Source organism: Larus michahellis, chromosome 5 (assembly GCF_964199755.1).
Source record: "Larus michahellis chromosome 5, bLarMic1.1, whole genome shotgun sequence".
In the NCBI taxonomy this organism is placed as follows: Eukaryota; Metazoa; Chordata; class Aves; order Charadriiformes; family Laridae; genus Larus; species Larus michahellis.
In genome coordinates this window covers 45820680-45842147 of record NC_133900.1, presented here as the reverse complement: position 1 = coordinate 45842147, position 21468 = coordinate 45820680, and the positions used below count along the sequence as shown (strand labels likewise).

At 59.8% G+C, this 21468-nt stretch overlaps 2 protein-coding genes and 2 non-coding genes across 36 annotated transcripts in view; all 4 read right to left on the bottom strand.

Moving 5' to 3' along the window:
- Positions 1-137: 137 nt before the first annotated feature.
- On the bottom strand, positions 138-4668 carry NOP56 (NOP56 ribonucleoprotein). Its single transcript, XM_074587094.1, has 12 exons — positions 4291-4668; positions 3989-4078; positions 3635-3749; positions 3378-3539; positions 3051-3249; positions 2628-2815; positions 2362-2513; positions 2068-2168; positions 1554-1702; positions 1244-1365; positions 919-1065; positions 138-777 (listed from the first exon to the last, which is right to left on the bottom strand). The coding sequence occupies exons 1-12, from the start codon at positions 4291-4293 to the stop codon at positions 541-543; spliced, it is 1665 nt and encodes a 554-aa protein (XP_074443195.1). The 5' UTR covers positions 4294-4668; the 3' UTR covers positions 138-540.
- On the bottom strand, positions 1140-1208 carry LOC141744279 (small nucleolar RNA SNORD57). Its single transcript, XR_012587390.1, has one exon. It is a non-coding gene; the product is annotated as a small nucleolar RNA SNORD57 (small nucleolar RNA).
- LOC141744280 (small nucleolar RNA SNORD56) lies at positions 1439-1509 on the bottom strand. Its single transcript, XR_012587391.1, has one exon. It is a non-coding gene; the product is annotated as a small nucleolar RNA SNORD56 (small nucleolar RNA).
- A 68-nt stretch (positions 4669-4736) lies between the features above and the next one.
- DCTN1 (dynactin subunit 1) overlaps positions 4737-21468 on the bottom strand; it is an 86432-nt gene continuing 69700 nt past the window's right edge. For 20 of the 33 annotated variants that reach the window (XM_074587070.1, XM_074587077.1, XM_074587082.1 and 17 more), the window contains 21 exons: positions 21062-21221; positions 19942-20046; positions 19482-19673; positions 18602-18718; positions 17838-17990; positions 17111-17271; positions 15952-16120; positions 15345-15413; positions 14153-14215; positions 13894-14043; positions 13242-13403; positions 12749-12880; positions 12352-12480; positions 11825-11967; positions 11088-11254; positions 9418-9432; positions 8640-8773; positions 6789-6978; positions 6006-6082; positions 5483-5572; positions 4737-5290 (listed from right to left, as the gene is read on the bottom strand). In XM_074587070.1, coding sequence (XP_074443171.1) covers positions 5153-5290; positions 5483-5572; positions 6006-6082; positions 6789-6978; positions 8640-8773; positions 9418-9432; positions 11088-11254; positions 11825-11967; positions 12352-12480; positions 12749-12880; positions 13242-13403; positions 13894-14043; positions 14153-14215; positions 15345-15413; positions 15952-16120; positions 17111-17271; positions 17838-17990; positions 18602-18718; positions 19482-19673; positions 19942-20046; positions 21062-21221 — 2716 coding nt within the window. In that variant the 3' untranslated portion in view covers positions 4737-5152. The remainder of the gene's footprint in view (positions 5291-5482; positions 5573-6005; positions 6083-6788; positions 6979-8639; positions 8774-9417; positions 9433-11087; positions 11255-11824; positions 11968-12351; positions 12481-12748; positions 12881-13241; positions 13404-13893; positions 14044-14152; positions 14216-15344; positions 15414-15951; positions 16121-17110; positions 17272-17837; positions 17991-18601; positions 18719-19481; positions 19674-19941; positions 20047-21061; positions 21222-21468) is intronic. The other 13 variants (XM_074587074.1, XM_074587085.1, XM_074587073.1 and 10 more) reach the window with 1 other exon arrangement.

Genomic DNA, 21468 nt, shown 5'->3' with positions numbered 1-21468 from the left:
AGCATGGTCACCTCCCACCCGGGTGAGGGGAGACAAAGCCATGCCAGAGCCCCCGCAGCCCCTCAGGGGTGTCCTGAGGTCTCCTGACTGTGCCCTTTCAGCCACATCAGCTGCAGCAAAACAAGACGGAAGAGGAACAACAACAACCTCAGCCCTTTATTGAGGTTCAGCCACACCGAGCGTTTCCTGCCCCATGCAGGCGGTGGGCACGGCCCCATGACAGACCCACGCGCAGCCCGAGCCACCCCACGGGAAGGAGGGCTTGGGGAGGCAATGCTGCATAAGGCACAGCGAGGCTCCAGCGCTGCCCCAGGGGCTGCTGCCGCCTCGGCCTGGCCAAAGGGAGCCACCAGGACCACGAGGTGCCAAACCGTGTTTAATGCGGCCACCCCGCTGCGTTACACGGCTAGGCGCGCAGCTGCCACGAAAGGCCAGTGGCCAGGAGAGGGGCCACACACGAGGCTGCGTCAGGCTGACCTCCCGCCAGTCCATGAGTCCTTACTGCTGGAGCATGGCCCAGCTCCAGCTCCACCTGCTCCCCTAGTCCTCCTCTTCTGAGTCCCTGGCCTTCTCCTTCTTCTTCTTCTTTTTCTTCTTCTTCTCCTCCTCCTCCTGGTCAGCCTCCACCATTAGTTTCCTTTTCTTCTTGGGCAAGGCCTCTTCCTCCAGCCCGTTCTCCTCTGGCTCCGGGGCAGCTTCCATCTCCTGCTCTGATTCGGCTTCCAGCTCCTGCTGCTGCTTCTTCTTCTTTTTCTTCTTTGGCTCGATGTTGTTCTCCTGAGGGGGAACCAGGGTCAGCAGGAGCTGTGCCTGATCCGGGAAGCTGGGAGGCTGCTCCGCATCCTGCTTCCCTCACCCCTGTGGGGCTGGGGCACCATCCCACAAACCACCACCCACCCTGCAGCCCCCTGCCTTCACCTCTGTCTCCAGCACAGAGTTCTCCTCTGCAGCCGCAGCAAGAGCCTCCAACCGCCGCTTCTCCCGCATTTTCTCCTTCTCCCGCTTTTTCTTCTTCTTCTCCTTCTTCTCCTGCTTCCTCTTGACCTCAGCCACCACCTCGCTTGCCTGCCGGAGGAGAGAGGGAGCTCGTCAGCGCGGGAGAGGTTCCCGGACCAGGACCCATACCAGCGGCCCCCGTCGGATCAGCCTCATTAAATCAGTCTTTTGCCTCCACGGTGGGTCAGGATGGCAGATTGACATCACCTCCGACAGCAGGGCCCTGCCTGACTCCACGCAGCCTCACCTCCACCACAGCCTCCTTCATCACCTCCAGGTTCTTGCGGGGCGGCTCCCCTGTCTCGTAGAAGGCCAAGCGCTCCTCCACCTGCTCCCGCAGCTTGTCCCCGAAGACGCTGGTGGGAACCTCTGCGGGGACAAGAGAGGGGCTCAGCACCCCCTACCCTGCCCGCCCCGGAACCCGCCTGCCCCCGCCATGGCTCTGCTCAGACCACAGGAGTCACCATTCACAGAGTGAGATGCTGTTGACGAAAAATATTCCCATCATCGCAGAGGCTGCCCGGGTCCCCGTCCCCCCGCCCCGTCCCTGCGGGCACCTGAGAAGCAGTCGATGCGGGAGGCGATGGTGCACTTGTTGGCCAGGTAGCGGGAGATGCGCCCCTTGTTCTTGGCGGCCGCTCGCCCGATGAAGGTGGAGTGGAAAATCAGCCCGTACTTGGGAGTGTTCCCTCGCGTCTTCAGAGCCCTGGAAGCGGCCGGCAGAGCTGTCAGGGGCGGTGTGGGGACACGCAGGGCCGAGGGCACCCCTCGACTGGAGCCACCACCGGCCACCCTCCTCCCCCAGCAGCCCCGGCTCCTAGCTGCAAGGCAACACAGCACAACGCACAGGACGGACACCTTCCCCCCACACCCCGCTAACCTCCGGGGGTGCCCGGGGCACGGCCCCGACCTTAGGCACCCACAAGGCCCCGCTGGGTGAGACACAAAGCCACGGTGGTCGCTCAGAGACTGGGGCTGGCCGGTCACACGCAGCCGAAGCGTCGGGGGCTTGGCGCGTCACAGCCAGCGGCCCAGAGACCTGCCATCACCGCAACCACCCCGCAGTGGTACCTGAAGAGGGCTTTCTCGGCCCCCAGGATCTGCACTGTCGAGGCCGGGTACTTGGCCAGGTTCGTCAGGCTGCCGGCGTGGGAGATGAGGCGGGCACCCACCTGGGAAGGAAGAGGATGGGGGTTATGGCTGCCCCCACCCTGGGAGCCCGGCTCCAGGGCCTCGTGCAGCCCACCCAGGCCGGGGATCAGCAGTGAGAGGTGTCAGCAGGACGGCTCAGTGGATTGACAGATTCACTCAGACATCATCTCCACGGCCCGGGGCAGCCTGGGCCGCGCACGTGCTCACACTCACCACCTCCCCGATGAGGGCTGAGAGGCTGGGAGCCACCTGGCTCATCTTGGAGCGGAGGTATTCCTGCAGGCCCTTGCGGTACTCAGACAGCGAGATGACGCGGCTGGAGAAGCTCTCGATGTTGATGAGATCGAGGGGGGAGATGTCCATTCCTGGCGAAACGGGCATTGTAGGACTGAGCGGCACCTCCCAGGGCGGACAGGACCCCTCCTACTGCACCTGCACCTCACCGCCCAGCAGAGCCCCCACCATCTGTCCCCACTCACCCATGGAGGAGCGGGAGGCCTCCAGGATGGCCTGCGCCTTGGCACTGTCCATGACGATCTCCTCCAGCCCCTCCAAACTCTCCTCGCTCAGCTCCTTGCGGTTCCCGATGAACTTGGCCAGCCGGCAGTAGGTGTAGTTCTCCGAGACGATCTTGATCAGCTCGGGAAAGTGGTACCCATACCACTCCCTGCGGGGACAGCATCAGCACCACAGCCCGGCCCCCCCAACATGTCCCTCACCCCTTGCCCCACCACATGTCCCCCTGGGCACGCTCCAGCCATGGCACAGTTGCCCAGGCCGGGGCGCGCTGGAGGGGCTGCTCTCCCTCCCCGTTCTGTACAGGCAGCCGGAGGAGCAGCTGCCTGCGGTAAGCGTGGGGAGACGGGCCCGCGTTGCCCACCCACCCTGGGGACCCCGCTCACCGCACGCGCATGGAGAAGGTGTTGATGTCCTTGTCCAGCTGGTCCAGGAGGCTGATAGACTGGATGATCATGTTGTCCACGCGGTTGACGTTGAACTTCACCTTGGCCCGGGAGTAGCTGTGGCCGAGGCCCAGCTGGGCCTTGGAAGCCGACTGGGCGGTGAGACCCTTCACCAGCGCGTGGAAGTGCAGGCGGATCCCTGCGTGGGGACACAGCCGTCACCACCCGCAGCTCCGGGCCAGCAACGATGGCAGTGGGTTCCCCCCAGCAGGAGGAGGGACCCCACCGGGGTGTCCCCTCTGTCTCCCACCCTGCGGCCAGGCTCACCCCGCAGAATCTCAGCCACGACCCCCCCGGTCTGGCACTGGTAACCCAGCTCCTCCAGGATGGCCGCCCCGATCTTGGCATCGGCGACTCCTAGCAGCGCCTTCTTCTTCTTGGCCGGCATGGAGGTCTCCAGCAGGAGCCGCAGGTCCTCGTGGAGGATCCCTGCGAGAGAAGGGGGGGGTCGGGGGTCAGCGGGGCCACGTGGTTCCCCGCATGGAGGACCCCGGTGCCCCAACACCCCCCCCAGCGCCACTCACCCTCGGAGACAGCATTGATGTTCTCCAGGGCGCTCTGGGCCGACTTGAAGGGGGCGAAGGCCACCAGCTTCACCACGTTGTGGAACTTGCCGATGGTGAGGACACTCTCCTCCACCTGCGGGGGTCGCCGGTCAGGCCCCGGAGGGACGGGGGGACCACTGGAGCACCCCGCGGGAACGGGGCCGCCCCCGGAGAACGCTGCCCGGCCGACGGGTAGGTCGGCAGCGCCAGGGTACGAGGGCCCCCGGCACCGGACCAGCCCGCCCGGGCAGGACAGACCCGCTCCCCCCACCCCCTCCCGGTAGCGGATCCCCCCCCACCCCGCCTCCCCCGTTACCCGGCGGCATCCCGTACCTGCGGCAGCAGCAGGCTGATCTCCTCCACTTCCCGCACGGCGAAGAGCGCGTACCCGGCGGCGTGCTCGAACAGCACGTGGAGCAGCACCTGCACCGGCACCGGTCACGGCGGGATCGGGGCGGTCGCAGGCCCCGCTCCCGCCCCTCCGCCCCGCGCTCCCCGGCCCCAACGCGGCACAGGAGCCCCCGGCCCGGGCTCCCCGGCGCCCCGAGCCCGCCCACACCCATCCCCGGCCTCCGCCGTCCGCGGCCCGGCCCGATGCGGGCGGATGCGACGGTCCCGACCCAGCTGACACTCACCATCCTGCTGCTGCCGCCGCCACCGCCGCCCGGAACTGGCAGCACCCCGCCGGAAGCCCGCCCACCCCGCCCGCGGCCAATCAGAGGCCGCCCCTCCGCGCCCTCTCGCCAATCAACGCAGGCTGCCCTCGACGGAGCCGCCCCCAGCCAATCAGGTAGGGGACGGGGCCCTCCCGCCTCCGTTCGCGGCCTCTTCCAATCAGGCCTGAGAAGCGCCGCTGGCTCCCGCCCCTTCCTGCCTCCCGGCCAATGAGGGCCAGCCGCGCGCCTCTCCCCCCCCACTTCCCGCGCTCCGCTGCCATCCCACGCCGCGCGCGTGCGGGCGCCTTTCGTGCTGCCGCCGCACGTGGCGGGAACCGGCACCCCCCCGGCACTCCCGGTCCGTCCAATACCCCCCGGTCACACACACACACCCCCCGGTACCGCAGGAAGGCGCGGGGCGGCGGGCCGGTTCAGAGCAGCTTTATTTGAGAGCGCGAGTGCCGAGGCCGGGGGGGGGGGGCCGCAGCTCCGGTCCCGGGCCCAGCCCCGGCCCCGCAACAACCCCGCGGGGCGGGAGTGAGGGAAGTAGTGAGGGGCTCTGCCCCCCCCCTCCGGTGCGCAGCTCGGGCCGCGGGGGGGTCCCGGGGGCGGTTTGATGGGGGACCGTAGTGTCAGAGCGCTGGCAGCAGCGGAGTGGGGGTCCCGGCTCGTGTCCCCCGGGGAGGTGGGCAGTGAGGGGGGCTGCGGCACGACGGGAGGGGGCTGCCAGGGCCCGGGCTCCGGCAGGCGTTGGGGGGGGGGAAAACACTCAGGGGCCGGGGGCGGGTTCCGTGCCATGAACCTCAGTCTGTGCGGGGGGGCGGCAGCGGTGGCTCCCGGCTTAGGAGACGAAGTGGCTCTGGAGCTTGTGGAGCAGCTCGGGGGTGAGGAGCAGGCGGTGCGCCTGGCTGTGCCCCGGCGGGCAGGGGAAGGTCACTTTGCCGTAGTACGCCATGCCCTCCTCCTGCTCCTGCTTGGCCTGACAGAACGGAGACACCGTCAGGGCGGGGGGCAGCCAGGACGGTGCCTGTTCCCCCGTCCTGCAGCCAGGGACAACCCCACCGGGACACCTGCAGGACGGGATGGGGCACGGGGGATGGGGCATGGAGGATCCCGACCCACCCCCTCCTTTGGCCATTGCCCCGCACCCCCCCAGGACCAAGGGTCTCACCTTCAGGAAGGAGGAGGAGGGGAAGATGCCAAAGTTGGTGGGGACGCTGGCACCCAGCTGCTGCTGAACTGTCTCCCTCATCGTGTCATCCTGGGTGGGGGGGGCAAAGGGCATGACAAGGTCACCTCCAGAACCACGCTGCTGCCCTGCACCCGCTCCTGCAGCTGCAGAGCCCCTCACCACCCTGCAGTGTCCCTCCCCACCCTGCATCCCTGGGGACAAGACGGGGGGCTTAAACACAGCTCAAACCCAGGGGGCAGCACCTTGTCCCCCCACCACCACTGCTGCAGCTGGAGGTGCCATGGGGCACACCGAGGTGCCATCAGGCATGCCAAGGTGCTGGCAGCACCAACAGGACGGCAGTGTCAACCATGGTGCCCACCTTGAGACGTGCCCATTCATGTGCCCGGGGCCTGGGGGGAGGACAGGAGGGTCTGGGGCACCGCCGGGACACCCACCCTCCCACGCCAGCACCTCGCCCCCGCAGCAGCCGAAAGCTGCCCGCGGCAGGAGCTTGCCTTACCCTCAGGGTCTCGATGCTGTTTTTGAGGGACCACAGGCGGGCCGTCTGCTCCAGCAGCCGCGCTGACGAGCTCCGTGCTGCAGAAGACAGGAGGTGAGAGTCGCAGGTGCCCCAGGGGGCTGTCCCAGCGCCAGGACAAAGCTGCGCGGGTGTAACGGCAGCACCGGTGCTCATCCAGCTCTCTCTACCCCCCAAAAACTCGCAACACGGAGCACCAGGGCCGGTCTCGCCCAGCCCCGAGGGAGTTCAAGCCCCATGGCTGGGCACAGACCCAGCACTGCAGCATGAGCGAGGCAACAGCCACCGCCATGTCGGGTCACCCAAATGCCGACGCAGGGGAGAGGGAGGTTTACAGGAAGGAGGGGAAGGAATGTGTCCCTCCCCGGGGCTCCAGATCCAGCCAGGCCCAGCGTGATGAACCGGTGCCACGCTGTGCCCAGACACAGGAATGTCCGCAGCCAGGGGGACAGGGACAGCCGCCTCTCGGGGACACAAGACCACTCCCTGCTGTAAAAGGAAGCCTGGTGAGCAACCTGGGATTATGGCCACCAGAGGAGATCCCTTGAAGGCAGGTCTAAACGGGTAGGCTGAAGCTCCGCCCTGGAGCAAACCCTGCTCCAGTTGCCAGAGGGATGGGAAGGAGGTGCCGGTCCCTCCCCGGCGCAAAGGGAAGACGCGGAGGTTGCTCACAAACCATGGGCCAAGCTCCCTCCGACTCACAGCTGCCCGCGACCTCCTTGCTCCTCAGATGCTTCATCCAAGGAACGTTTGTGTAGGACCTACCTGACTTGGTCTGCTTCATGTCCACAACCTTGGCGTTGGCGCTCATCTGATAGAGGGTTTCCAGGAGCTGGCTGGTCTTGCGATACAGCGTTTGTGTGGCCAGACCTTCTCCCTGCCTGTTCTTGGGGAGGGAGATCTTGGGCACCTGCAGAGGCGTCAGGCTGGCCAGCTCCATCTTCATGCGGGCTCCCTGGGACCGACGGGGAGAAGGTCATTAGGGGCAGGGTGTTTGTTTGGGAGGAATTGAGGAGAGAAAATGAGATGTAAAGGCAGCAGAAAGGAGGGCCCACGCGAACAAAAATAGGGCATAAAACTGTAGCAAAAACCACCCTGGGTGGATCTTCCGAGGGTGGGAGCACAGATGCCCAGGGACAGCGCTGATGTCCCAAACACACCAGGACACCGGGGGGAAGCCCTTGGACAACCAGCTGAGCACACGTAAGACTTGGGGACAGGGAAACAGGTCGTCACTCACAGAACCGTAACTCACCAGTGGCCACGTTACGTGACTCATTAGATCTAAGAGCTATCATTAACAGCTTCACAGTTGTGCATAATAATCTGCATAATTATATGTCTGTGAATTAATATTAGCGGAACGTTATCCAGTTAATTAAATTATTTGCTGCTTTGCCAATTTCCTCACAGTGCGTTCGTTAATCAATAAACGCCTTAATCAGTCTGCATGAGCCGGCACCTGGAGTCCCCAGACTGAAGATGGGACCAAGGCTGGGCAGTGATGCCACCAGCACCCCCGGGCTCTGCCGGCCGCTCTGGCTCCCAGCCACTGACCCTGCGCTCGGACCCTTCTCCCAGAGCCAAAGCCCCTTCCACGAAGGAGCCAAAGCTCGTCACTAGCGGAGAGCTCGCTGCAGCCCCACAGCCGTGCACCTGACCACCACCAGATGCGGTGGACTAATTGCCCTTCCTCCCGCTCATCCCATGGGGACCACATCTCATGCACACAGCATTCCGCGTGGATTGCATCCCACTCCTTGCTGAGCCCCAATCTGTAAAGCAGAGTCCAACACGCCTCTCACCATTCCCCGGTTTCTTTTCCCAAGTGTCCTGGTTTCAGCTGGCACGGGGTTAATTTTGACTGGGATAGAGTAGCTGCTGTGTTTTAATTTCGTATGAGAATAATGTTGATACCACAGATTGGCTTAGTTGTTGCTAAGTAAAGTTTACGTTAAGTCAAGGACTTTTGCAGCTTCCCGGAGAAGCTGAGAGGGAGCATAGACAGGACAAGCTGGCCAAAGGGATATTCCATACCATACACGTCATGCTCAGTATATAAATGTGGGCTGGCCGGGGGGGGCAGGAATCTGCGATCACTGCTCAGGATGCGCTGGGCAATCAATCACCAGGTGGTGAGAGCAATTGTATTGCATCACTTATTTTGTACAGTCTTTTACCATTATCATTATAATAATAATTATTATTTTCTCTTCCATTACTGTTCTATTAAACTGTCTTTATCTCAACCCACAAGGTTGTTTCGGTTTTTTTTTCCTCTTTTTTTCCTCCCTACCCTGCGGGGGCAAAGTGAGTGAACGGCTGCGTAGTCCTAGTTGCTGCCTGGGGTTAAACCCCGACACCAGGAAAACCCACGGCACGGAGGGCAGAGCTGCCCTGCGGCATTGGAGGGAGCGCGTCACCGCCGGCAGTGCTGGCAGCAGCCAGAGCCCCAGGCTGCTCTGCCCAGCCCCAGGGCAATGGCCCTGCCCTCTGCAATGGCACCACGCTCCCCCCAGCCACCCCACACCTTGTCCTCCCTCTTCTCCTGCTCGACCTCCCGACATACGGCACGTCTGAGTGCCCGGGGACCCGCCACAGGACAAGGCACCTCACCTTGAGCAGGTTGTTCTCGTTCTTGAGGTGCTTGATGGAAAGCTGCAGGGCATCGATTTGCTGGAGAAGAAGAGGCGAGTCCTTCACCTGGACGGGTCCTGAGCCACCTCCTGTCACCTGGCCGGCACCGACACCTGCAGACGGGCAGGAACGGCAGCAGAGTGAGCGACTGTCACACACGAGCGCGGGGCAGGACTGCTACGGCGGCACTGGACATGCGGACAGGCTCAGCAAAGGGACAAGTGTCTGCAGCGCGGGGAGAAGCAGCGTCTGCCAGTGTGCACCCAGGCACCGACAGAGCCATCACGAACATGCGGCACTCCCGTCCTGCTCCCGCGGAGGCCAAGACACCAACTGGCCGGGCCAGCACCTCACTATCCCCCCGTCTCCTCAGCAGCCTGGCACCAGGCACTCCCGGTGCCCACATCCCGAAGATGTGGAGCTGTGCCGTGCTCTGGGCACTCTGGCGACCCGTCTCTCCGCTGCAGGAGTCACACCACTCTGCGCCCACAGCGGTTTCATGCTCATCACTCCCTTCCTGGACTCCCTGTGCTGCCCAGGAGCGCACCAGCCGCGAGCTCCCCTGTGCCACAGGCTGCTCGGCATCTGAGCCAAGCGCCGCCCTCGAGCAGGGCCGGCGTCCTTCCCCCTGCTCCCAAACCAAGCCTTGTCCCAGGGCCATGCTGGGTGCCTTGGGACACTTAGTCCCCCCCTGGCATGCACTTCTGGGGGCCGGAGGAGGCAGGGAGCAGTGGCATGCTGGGGTGCAGTACTGTACCTCTCTGCTGTTCCTCTGCAGTACAAGGAGAGGAGCCAGAGGAAAGACAAGAAGAAGCAGAATTAAAGCCGAGGATCAAGTCTGAGAGGAGCCATGGCCAGAGGAGCTCTGGTCACCCACGGCTGTGTCTTGTGCCGACCCCCATCCCCTGACTCCGGGAGCAGCAATTGTCCCAGCATCCCTGCCAGGGCAGTGGGGCTCCATGTGCCGCGCTGCAGGATCCAGCTAGGAGCTGGCGAGCCCCGGCCATGTGTGTGGCTGCGAAAAACCCAAGCAGGACACACGTGCACCCACGGCACGGCTCATCCAGAGCCCACAACAGCCGCCTCTTGTTGTGGGTCGCTGAAGGCACGGTGATCCACACTGACCTGCTCCAAGGTGCTCCGGCTGAGCCTCCCCATGCAGGGGTGGAGGAGCAGCTCCCGCAGACTGCCCTGCTGTACCCGCTGAGCACTACACCCCCAAAAGTTGGGGTGTCTGTGCCCTCAGCTCTCCCTGATGAAATGCAGCACTCGTGAGCAGGCTGGTGCCGGCACAGTGCTCACAGCACTGCACACGGTGTTTGGGACCGAGAACGTGCTGCCAGTGTCCCCGAGAGCCAGAGCTCAGTGACTTGGTCACAGTGACTTGGGGAGAGGGCCAGGAGCTGCTGCTTCAAGGAGCATTCAGGTGTTACCCAACCCAGATCAGGATCAGGAACCTGGACCCACCGGATCACTGCCATGCTGGGGCTGGAGGGCCAGGCTGCTCCACAGCCACCCTGGTCACAGACCTAAAGGACACCTGAGCTCTCAGTTGCACCTGCAGCCAGAGCTCCTGACAAAGACCCGCTCCTGCCACCAGGCATTTTTTATAGGACATTTCCTCCAGAGTGACAAGGAAGGTGCTAACACCCCTGCTAGTCAGCACAAGGACCCGCAACCTCAGCAAGCACCCGTCCCACACCACCACCCACCTCTTGTCGTTGGGCTTCTGGAGAGCCCAGGAGGCGCAGAGAAATCGCGTCTCATTCTCCGAGCCAGCCAGGGTCAGAGCAGCAGAGCCCAAACAGCCCATCTATGCCCTGGAGAGGCGGGTTCGGCAGCAAGGACACGCCAGTGGGAAGGCACAGACCACTGCGTCTCCATGGGAGCATCCCAGTGGGAGGACAGGCTCACGGGCTGGGCCAGGTGGTACCGGCACTCACCCACCCACAGCAGCCAGAGCAAGGTGCTCTGCCACCACCGGTCCCTCAGCCCCAGCCACCTGCAGGGACACCCCAGGCTGGCTCCACAGAGCTGCCAACCACTGCCCTGCCCACCCAGGCACGGAGCTGCTGGACATCCCTGGGGAGCTGCAGGCTCTCCGCGTTCTCCAGTCATCATTACAGTCTGAATGCTTCCTGTCCTCGCCCCTCTGCCAGCCATGCCAGGGGCTCTGGCTCTCTGTGGGAAGGCCGGGCAGGCAGAGCAGCAGACTTTCGGAGCACTGTTCGGAAGCGCTGCTCGCTCCTGCCAGCAGTACGAGCTCCAGCACTCCTGGGCAGGTTTTACACAGACACTGCAGAGCATCCCACTCCACAGCTCCCAGATTCTATATCAGGAGGATGTCCCAGGCTCCCTTTCCAGCCTGTAAAAACCCCACACCAGCCGTAGAACCATTCGAGCGCTCTGGGGATGCTGGTTACGCACCTCCGGCAATGCCAGACACGATGGAGGCAACTCCAGAGGCAGGGGCACCGCGCAGGCCCTCGATGGTTCGCTTTGACTGGTTGTTCAAGCGCTGCTTCAGCTCCACCTTCTCCGATTCCAGCTGGTCGATATCTGCCTGAAGAGCATCCATGGTCTCCTCAAACTCCCTGGGAAGAGCACACAGAGTCATAGGTGTAGTCAGAGACGTTTCTCTGAAGGAAAAAGGCAAGTAGAGCAGAGAGCTTCTGGCTTTGTCATGCATCTTGCTGCTGCTGTGCTTCAAACACAGACCTGCTGATCCAGGAGCTGGAGCCCCATCAGCCTCCACTATAGATTGCAGTTTAGCACACAGAAGAAGCATTTATCCATATTGAACTCAACATTCCGTAGCTGTTTTGCCCAGCTTTTACACTGCAAGACAGTCCTCCCTCCAGCCTGCAGGTTGCACCTCCCTGTTTGTCCACAGGCTCGCTCTGCCAACAGACCACGGGTGGCAAGAGACGCTTGGAGCACAGCAAGGGCAGTAAGAACATGCCAAGACAACGGCCATTTCCATAACAGCATTTGAACAGGACCTTTCCCAGGACCCCTCTACCAGCCTGCGCTCTGCTGTGCACCATTAGAACGTGCTGGTTCCCCGGCGGATCCTCCGCAAAGCCTCCTAGCCAGCCCAGGGGACCACCAGCCATCCAGTCCTCATCAGAGACCCTCCAACAGCAGCCCCATCTCACACTTACTTCTCTTTCTTTTTGAGCAGCGTCTGGGTCTCATCCAGCTTTGTCTGTATCTTTTCCACACGGTCATCCGCATCCTTGGACGCGCTGTCCAGTTTCTTCTCCAGGAGGCTGAGCCGCACGTTTGCTTCGCTGAGCTCCTCGCCCTGTAGCGGCAGGGAAAGAAATCAGGGAACTCCAGGGCCCTGGGGATGGTGGGCACTAAGAAAAGTTCCTTGCAACACTTGGTGGGAGCCTGCCCAGAAATCACAACTCCTACCCACGCTGCACATACGCTTGGTAGCCAGGCACGTGAACCCATCACCAACATTCCCCCTCCCAGAACACTGTGGGAGAAAGGCCAGGACAGCCTCTGGCAGGGAGGCACCTCCCTGACAAGTGGAACAATATTTCCAGGAGGAGATCTGGCTGGCACTCGAGACAGTTCCACAGGCAACAAGCCACCTGGAGCACGAACATGACCACTACAGCAACACAGAGCTCTTCGCTGACCTGCCAGCAAGGCAGAGATCAGCTGAAGAACAGCTTACCTTGATCTTGAGAGACTTTTTCAGTTCTTTGATGACCGTCTCCCTGTCCTCCAGCTTAAGCCCCAGCCCCTCGGCATCAGTGATCTCTGCCCGAAGAGCCGCTGCCCGTAGGTCAGCAGGTGGGGTGGGCTGCAATGGAGACCAGAGGAACAAGACACAAAATTGGTATTTAAAGAAGAATTCCAGTAATTGCAGATGTGATGACACGGCAAGAGGGGGACCGTTCCTGGCCTCCCTGCGTTCTGCAGGCAACTGCTGCACCTCCCCAGCTCTCTACCCCGCCATCGCACCCAGAAGAGTCTCCTGCCAGGGCAGGCAGCAGCAGGACTGTGGGAGATTACAGAGCAGCTCAGATGCTCCAGCTCTGCCCAAGACGCCTGCTGCCGTTGAAGCCCACCTTGGTCTGTGGCCTATCTGCATCATATTCTCCCTCCTGCATAGCCGTGGCCATCTTGTTCATGGTCGCGATGAGGATGCTGCAGGACTGACGCAGACACTCGTAGGGGTTGATGCCCTGGGTGCCGTAGATCTGCAAAAGATGGGAAGAAAGTGGCAGGTGCCCCTAGGCTGAGCTCACAGCCACCGTTACAGCCCCCTCCCATTCCCTACAATGTGCCACAGGCCTCAAGAAGCTGCAGTGTGGCTTTAGTCCCTTTAGTGCAGCTGGAAAGCAAGGCCAGCTGCGGGGAAGGACAGCACAGAGCAGGGGACCACAAAGCCCTCCACGTTTTAGCGTTATTCCCTGGCCATATTCCCAGGAGTCCATTCCAAGCCTCCTCAAGGCTCCAGAGCTGCTCACAGGCAGGTCTGTAGCGCTGGAGTGACAACGGGTCCTGGCTTTACCTCGCTGCAGCAGGGAACGAGGGGGAGTCAAGAAGGGGTTTTCTCACCTGCTCACTTGCTTTGAAGGCCAGATCCTCCAGCTTCACCGCCAGCAGCCCCTCGTTCTCCGCCAGAGGAGCAATCATCTGTGCCCCAGCAGCGGCCACCTCCTGTAGCACGGCCACCACCCACGTCAGGTGCTTGCGGCAGTCCAGCAGCGTGTCTGACACCTGAAAGTTGGGCAGAAAGAGGATGGTTGGGAAAGGCAGAGACAAATGGGCTGCTTTCCAGCTTGCTTGCCAGGCACTGGGGAAGCTCCTGGCTGCACAACACTTGCCTCACCCTAGTGTGAAGGTATTGAGATTTTAACTTGCTTATGAAGCATCACTGGGAAGATGGGAAACACCAGAAAAGATAGAAAGAAACTCAAGGCTGGAGAAGATTAGGTTAGAAGTCCATATCTCCATCCCAACTAGAAACACAAAGCCCAGAGACATCAATTCCCATCTCAGCTTGCACCATCTTCTGCCTGAGCAGTGGGAAGCTGCTCCTTAAGCAGGGCACTACACACCGTCACAGTCACGCTCTGGAGCCAGCCAGGACAGCAGTGATCTATCAGCATTTGGTGCTAGCCCAGTACAGCCCACAGCTCCCGGTATGTGGCTAAGATGGCCCCACGCCGGGCAGTGCTAGGGTGCCTTGCTCTGCCAGCCAGCTCACCTGCTGCCCGAAGCCCAGTGCCGCAGGGATACCCGGAGCATCCGTCCCAGGCATGCGGCGCCTGATCTTCTTGCAGAACTGGCGAATGTCACTGCATGAGGTCTCCAGGTCCTTGAGGAGGATGGCAAGGTCGGACGCCTCCTGCCCAGCCTAGGGTGCAGAGAACGGACCTCAGAAAAACTGACGGAGAGACCAGTGGGCAGGGAACCCAGCACAACCCTTGCCACAACCCTGTAGAAGCAGCTCTGGCATGTCCTACCTGGAGGAAGGCTCGCAGCCGGCACACCTCCACCCCCATGCAGTCCAAGGCACTCTGGGTGAACTGCAGAGCACAAACACAGGTACTGTCAGCTCGGGGCAAAGCAGAGACCGGCCAAGAGAGCTGCTCTAGGGAAAACTGGGGATTTGGCCTCAGGTGTTTCAGGACAGACCCTCCGTACACCACCTTGCCACGACTCCAGGATTTACAGGAGCAGGAAAAAAAGTGGAGGCATTGTGCTGGTTTTGGCTGGGGTAGAGTTAATTTTCTTCACAGTAGCTGGTGTATGGGGCTACGTTCTGGGTTTGTGCTGAAAACAGCGTTGATAATACAGGGATGTTTTAGTTGTTGCTGAGCAGTGCATACATAGAGTCAAGACCTTTTTGGCCTCTCACACCACCACCAGCGAGTAGGCTGTGGGGGCATAAGAAGCTGGGAGGGGACACAGCCGGGACAACTGACCCCAACTCACCGAAGGGATATCCCACACCGCGTCATGCTCAGTATATAAAACCGGGGGAAAAAGAAGGAAGAGGGGTGAAATCTGAAGTTATGGTGTTTTGTCTTCCCAAGTAACTGTTACGCGCCCTGCTTTCCTGGACATGGCTGAACATCTGCCTGCCGATGGGAAGCAGTGAATTAATTCCTTATTTTGCTTTCCTTGCCTGCATAGCTTTTGCTTTACTTATTAAATTTTTTACTGTCTTTGTCTCAACCCGTGAGTTTTCTTACTCTTACTCTTCTGATTCTCTCCCCCGTCCCACCAGGGGACAGCGAGCGAGCAGCTGCATTGTCCTAGTTACTGGCTGGGGTTGAATCACGACAGGTATTCAGTCAGTTTTTGTTTTACTTCATGGAGCACAGGACACTGGTACTTCGCTTAGAAGCTCAGGGCAGTACAACACTCCCTCTTAGACACTAGGTTCTCCACACTCTCCTTGCTGCTCTTCTCTTTCTACCCCGACGTCTGCAGGGCAAATGGCCCCACGCCTTCTTCCCCTTTCCCTGACCTGGGAGCCCACATCACCTCTGTGCTGCCACTAGTAGCGGGAGCTGGGGAAAAGTGACTGCAATGGGGAGAGGGGCAGAAGAGGCTTTTCAAGTCAGAAAATTATCTCAGTGGGGAGCAGAAAGGGCAAAGGCAGAAAACACGCAACAAGGAAAGAGTCAGGTTATTTTTTCGCCACTTCACCTTGATGTGGTCGGCCAGCTGCATCGTGCAGTCCTCAGCCTGGTCAGCCAGGTGGATGCTGTACAGATGCTAGGTGGAGAGAGATCAGCAGAGATCAGCACCCCTCAAATGTTTCCACACATGCAAGCAAACAAACCAAACGAGGAAATACGTAACAAAGACCCCCAAACATTGAGGATTTGGCCTAATTTTTAATTGCAAGTGAAAACTCTTGCAGTGACCCCAACCAGATCCTCTCTCAACACCCTGCCCTCTGAAAGAGCTGGTGGCCCCTAAATCGAAGGCTCAGCGACCCTGACCTACAGCACAGAGGTACAGAAACCTAGGATGGGAGAACTGCGTCCTCCCAGGGACAGAGAACACAGCCCCCAAGTGACACACTCACAGGCTCAAGTCCTGCATGCTCTGGAGATGAAAAATATCCAAAGGAGAGCGCTACCAAGGAGCTTATTCACAGCTTATCAATGTGCCACGTGAACGACGTATCCAAGGGCATGATTTCCAGCTGTGGCACGCACTGGTGCGGTTGCACCAGTTCCCCTCTCTGCAAGTCAGAAATGCCCCAAACACGGCCAAGAGCCCGTCACTCTCAGCTCCGCAGACCCACCTGGTAGTACTTGATGGCTTTGGTCAGCGGCTCCACATTGACCGTCTCATCCAGCTGGTCCTTGTGCAGCAGCTCGATCAGGAAGTCCAGCGAGCGCTCGTGGACGCTCATCTCGGGGTACAGCATCCCCACCTTCTTATACACCTCCACGCTGCACTTGTTCAGGGCCCTGGTAAGGGAAGGCAGGCACAGTCGGCTTGGCTGGGACAGGCACACACTCCAGGCAGCATCAATACAGAGCTTTGCTTCTCGGTGCCAATTTCAGACCCCTGGAATGCCTCCGGACCACCACCTGGACCCCCTTAGCTAGAGAGTGGTTAACAAAGGTCAAAACATCTATAGAAAACCAGGGCGTGAGATAGGCTGCCTGGGAGCTACAGGAAAGGGAGCCCCAGAACAGAAAAGCTCAAGTCTCTAAGCCAGAAGCCAGTGCTGGAGGCAGGAGGAGACCCTACAAGTTTATCAACTGTGCTGGTGCAGGAGCAAAGGGATCTTTCAGTGCCCTGTTTCACACTGAGCCATTTTCCTGGGAGCAAGGCAAGCAAGCCTCAAGGCAAGTACCCTCCCCAGCCACAGCCGTTTTGATGCGAAAAGGTATTTCCCAGTCTCCAAGGAAAGCCCTGGCTCCGTGGTGCTGCCAGGGCCCTGCCTAGTGACGGGCTCACACTGATCAAGAGTTCAGGCTGACACCCCGTGAAACCTTCCGCACAGGACTAAGCCCTGGGCACTCGTGGAAGAGGGCCCTGTGCTGCAGGGGAGAGCCTGCTCTTGGGGACTGAAGCCCAGAGCCAACCCCAGATGCAATCAAGCTCAGCAAGAGCCTGTGATGCATCTCCTGGCAGGACAAATGGAAAAATGAGTGCAGCAAGGCTACTTCTGGCCTCAAGACACAGTCACAGCTGAAGAATGTGCAATACGTGCTAGAGCATTGGATCCCTTCACGTTTCTTGGGAGGAAAACAAAGAGGAAGTTACAAGAGAAGTGAATACCCCCATCACAAGGCAACAAATGGGATCCCTCAGCCTTCGTCCCCCCTAGCTGCCAAAATATCTTTAATCCCAGAGGGACCAGGCCCTGCTGCGAGGCTGCAGAGGTTGTCTGTGCTTCCAGACGGTGAAGCGGGTGGGAATCAAGGGTGAGGAGAAGGGCGGGTACTCACTGTTCATATTTGTGCAGCGTAGCCTGCAGGAGGCTCAGGGAATAGACCAGCCCTGCAGCAAAGCTCAGCTGCTCTCCTGCAGCGCCCCTGAGGCCAGTGCGCTCTGCGCAGTTTTCATTCAGATCAAACTTCTCCTGAGCCTGTTTGCTGATCAGCTCAGCCTGTTGGGGAAGAGGGCAAACCTTCAGAGTCTTCCTACGCTTGCTCTGATCTGTTCTGCTTAGCCACAGACCAGCCAAACACACACACCCCCAACACCCCCAAAAAAGCAAGCTTTCCTGGGAAAGATTTCTGCAGTCCAGAAGGGGACCGAGCAGGACAGCAGGGCGCCAACCCCCTCGTCAGTGCTGCAAGACACCAAGGCTCACACGCCTGCCCTGCCCAAATTGGCAGCCTTGACCCACCAGTACCACAGCTGAGTGCTCCAACCACTGACCTACCACCACCTCCGGGCAGGGACTCCTTCTTCCTCGTCCTCCCTCTTCCCAGACAATTTTGAAAGTTCTCAAACTAGTAAACATTCAAAATCCCAAATTCAAGTGGGACAGAAAGAAAAGATATATATCCCACAGAGCTGTGGCACAGCCACTGTCTCCCAGCCAGCCCAAGCGGCATCAGCCCAGCTCAGGAGATAGCTCCAGCTCCAAGCTTCGAAGGAAGAATTAACATAAGCTCTTGACAAGGCCTAACTCCCCGAGGCAGGTGGGAGCCGAGGCACCCATCCCACCTTGCAGATGAGCCGAGGGATGAGAAGCAGCACCAGGATACAGTCATGGTCCCCGCCGTGGCGCAGGAAGCTGTCAGGCATGAAGGAGGTGAGGAGGGAGACGTGCCGGTTGGCCTGCTGCACCTCCATCTGGCGCAGCTCCATCTCGATGGCCTGCAGGAGACACACGGTCAAGGCAGCCGGATCGGTCCCCTCCCCAGACCAGCGCATGCCAGCCCGTATTTTAAAAAGTCAGAACCTCTTTCCTCTTGGGACACAGCTAACACCTTATTCCCTGGCTGTCACAGAAAACGTTTCTCATCACGAACAACCAGCGCTCTGCGGATGTGCCCAGGGACCAGTCTGGAGCTCTGGTCTAACCCCATGTACAGAGTACACCATGTATCTGTGCTCACAAGCATTCTTTCTTTCCAGCCAGCGTTCACAGTGTGACAAAAACAATGCTTACATTGTCCGCTCCGAGCACGCTCCTTCACAAGAAAACATCCCTTTTTGCACAGCAGTATTTGAACTTTGATGTTTCTCTTGGGAGAGAGAAACATCCTGACGGTCGCTTGTTTCCATGCCTGGCACAAGCACCACAGGCCAACTCTGAAAGCCAGGGCCAGCCCCACACCAGGCAGGGAATACCCACCCCTAGACTGGCACCCACACACCGGTGCCATGCCTCGGTGCCAGTGCTTCAGGAGCCTCACACATGGGAGGGAATGAATGCACCCCATCCAGGTCACACGCCTGGCGCGCAGCTCTCGTGCTGGCCCTACCTTAGCATGGGCTTTCGTCTCCGCAAATTTAATCTTGAAGTCAAACATCTCGGGAGGAGGCTGCTGTTGTTTCTCGGCAGATGCTTCTTGCTGACTCATGAGTTCTCGGTTCACGTCCTGAGCACAGAAAGAAGCTGCGGTGAGACATACAGAAAACCAGCACGGAGGACATCTGTGACCCCACACCCACTGCGGTACCTCCACACCTAACCTCCAAATGCCCCCTTGCTCGTGGAGGGGCTGGGGGGGAGCACCGGGGTCTCATTGTGCAACATGCACAATGATGGATGCAAGTAAGGAAGAGGAATGCAAGTGCTTTCCAAAGGCTTGGCTGACCGCACGCTGTGTTAAAGCCAAGGAATCCACACAGACTCATTACCCATCTCCTTTTGCTGCCGGCAAAGCCCAGGAGAACTAAGCCCAGTGCTGGAACAACCCGACGCTATTCTGTCTCTGCCAGGATTCGGCTTCCAAGCCTGGAGCACAGGCAGCACAGCACGGCAAACGGCTGAAACAGCCATGTGTTCAGAAGTATTTTACAGTGCTGACTTCAGCAGGGGCTCTGCCAGCGAGCCCCATCTGGATACAGGCAGAAGGACAGGCAGGGCTGTCAGAGGTCACGAGAAGCACATGCAGGGCTGGCACTGCTGGAGGTCCCCAGGAAAGCTCAAATCGGAACCCGCTCTCCAAGCACCAGCCACCTGCGTTCTGCCCATCTCCCACGAGAACAGGAGGCAGCGTGCCGTCCCTGCCTACCTCCCCTGGGAATGCTCTTGCCTACACTTGCTCGGTCTCCTCATCACCAAGGTGGGCTCCCAGAGGAGCACAGCTCCAGCAAGAACTGCCCCGCTGCTGTGAGGGGGACAGCAAAGGGCCGCACCTGAAGGTGTGCAGTCAGCTCTCTGTATTTTTTGATGGTCTGCTGGTAGTCGGCCACGGTCTCCTGCGCAGCTTCCACACGCTTCTCTGCCTCACGGACCCGCGCTGTCGCCATATCCAGCTGCTCCCGTAACTCCAGCTCTGTTTCCCGGGCATTTTCCTGCAGCTCGTCGTTCATCTCGTTCATGGCTTCCTGGCAAGGAGGAGGCAGCATGGGACACAGTTACACCCCAGCTGAGCAAGCGAGGGCAGTTGGGCATTTTCAGAACAGAGGGGCACCTCGGGGTGTAAGGGGCATATTGTGCACCGTTCGGAAGCGGCACCCAGTGCAATGCCTGTAGAGAGGTTCCCCAGTCCCCTCTGGCACTGCTGGACCAGCCCCTCACATCAGCCCAGCCCCACACCAGGAAGAGGGGCAAGCCCTTCAGTACCAGCCCTTACTGCAGAGGAGTCCATCTTACCAGGTCCCCAACAGTCTCACGCAGCTCCCGGACCTTCTCCTCCAGGTCTAAGTTTCTCTCTGTCAGAGTCTCCACCATCTCTTCAGCACCCAAAGCAGCATCCACCTGCAAGCACGCACCACATCACACTCCAACCTGGAGCTCAAGACGCTGCAGCAAGCAGCTCAAAAGTCCTTTTATACCACCATGGGATCACCCTTTTAAGATGTGGGATGTGGCTGATAAATTCGTCTCCCCATCCCGGGGTGAGGGTTTGTCAAATAGTGCATAAGCTCCCTCCTGATAGCAGAGAACAGCATCCCTCACGTGAGCAAACAACTCAAACCAGAACAGCTAGCAGCCCCAGAAGGAAGGGGTACATGAAAAGACAGGCTTGGCTTTGGCTCCTTGAGTTGTTACTGTCTCCTTAGCCGCAGCATCAGGGCACAAGTTTGAACCGCTTCAGGTCAGCATAAATGATGCTGACCTTCAGGTTGAGTCTTTGCAGATTTGTGACAGTGCTTTCCAAGCTCTCTGCCTCCCCTGAGGACCTAAGCGAGTGGTTATACGCTTACAGTATTAAAGGAGGAATGGGCATTTCAGCCTCTGCATTAAGATGCATCATCTCTGCCAACAGCCCACCTTCTACATAACTCAGGCTAACGCTCAGAGCACGTGAGGCCAGCGTCCCTCCAGCAGTTCAGAGGAATTGCACAGGCTGCTCCGCTGTGAATATAGATCCTTCCTGGGGGCTTCCTCATGGCTGGCCCACACCTGCACCAATGTCTCAGCCTGGCCAGGAACAAGCCTCATGGCAGATGTGACGGCTCAGCACCGAGCAAGCAGCAAACACAGACCAGCCCTGGGAAGCAGGACGTACCATCCATGTCCTATGTTCAAGAGCCACCCGATGGCCAAGCACAGTCCAACACAGTTCCACTGCTGGAACAGGGTTTGCTTTTGCACATGGGCCCAGAAGTATTAGTCCCTGCAGGTGTATCACCGAGTGTGGCTCTCCAAGAGCAACTGACAAAATGCTCTGTGCCAGGAGGTGGCCCAAGCTTGCCTGACAGCAGATGGTCAATGCCCCAGACAGCCCCAAACTTCCCCTTCCCATGTATCCTTCCCGCAATGGACTCACCTGCTCCTTTAGCTCATCAACTGTTTTCTCTGCCTGCTTCACCTCCTCCTGAAGCTTCTCCCTCTGCTGACGCAGAGACTCCAGTTCTGTGTTCTTCTTCTCCATTTGTTTCTGAAGCTTCACGTGCTCCTGCTTCTCTGATGCAGACAGGTCCCGCATCCTTTCAGAGAGCAACCAGACCCATCACAAGCCCAGCAGAGGCCCAGGTAACAGAGCAAGAGAAGCTGTTCCCTTCCCAGACACTGCTCTTGGTGGGCACCAGCACAGTCCAGACCCCTTGCCCTTACTGGCCCTGACTGCCCATCAGCAGCACAAGCAGAGCTCCTTTGGAGGCTCCGGCAGCCCCTCCCTGGTGGGGACATGAGCAGCGTTCCTACAGAACAGCTCATTAACAGCAAGCGGTAGGG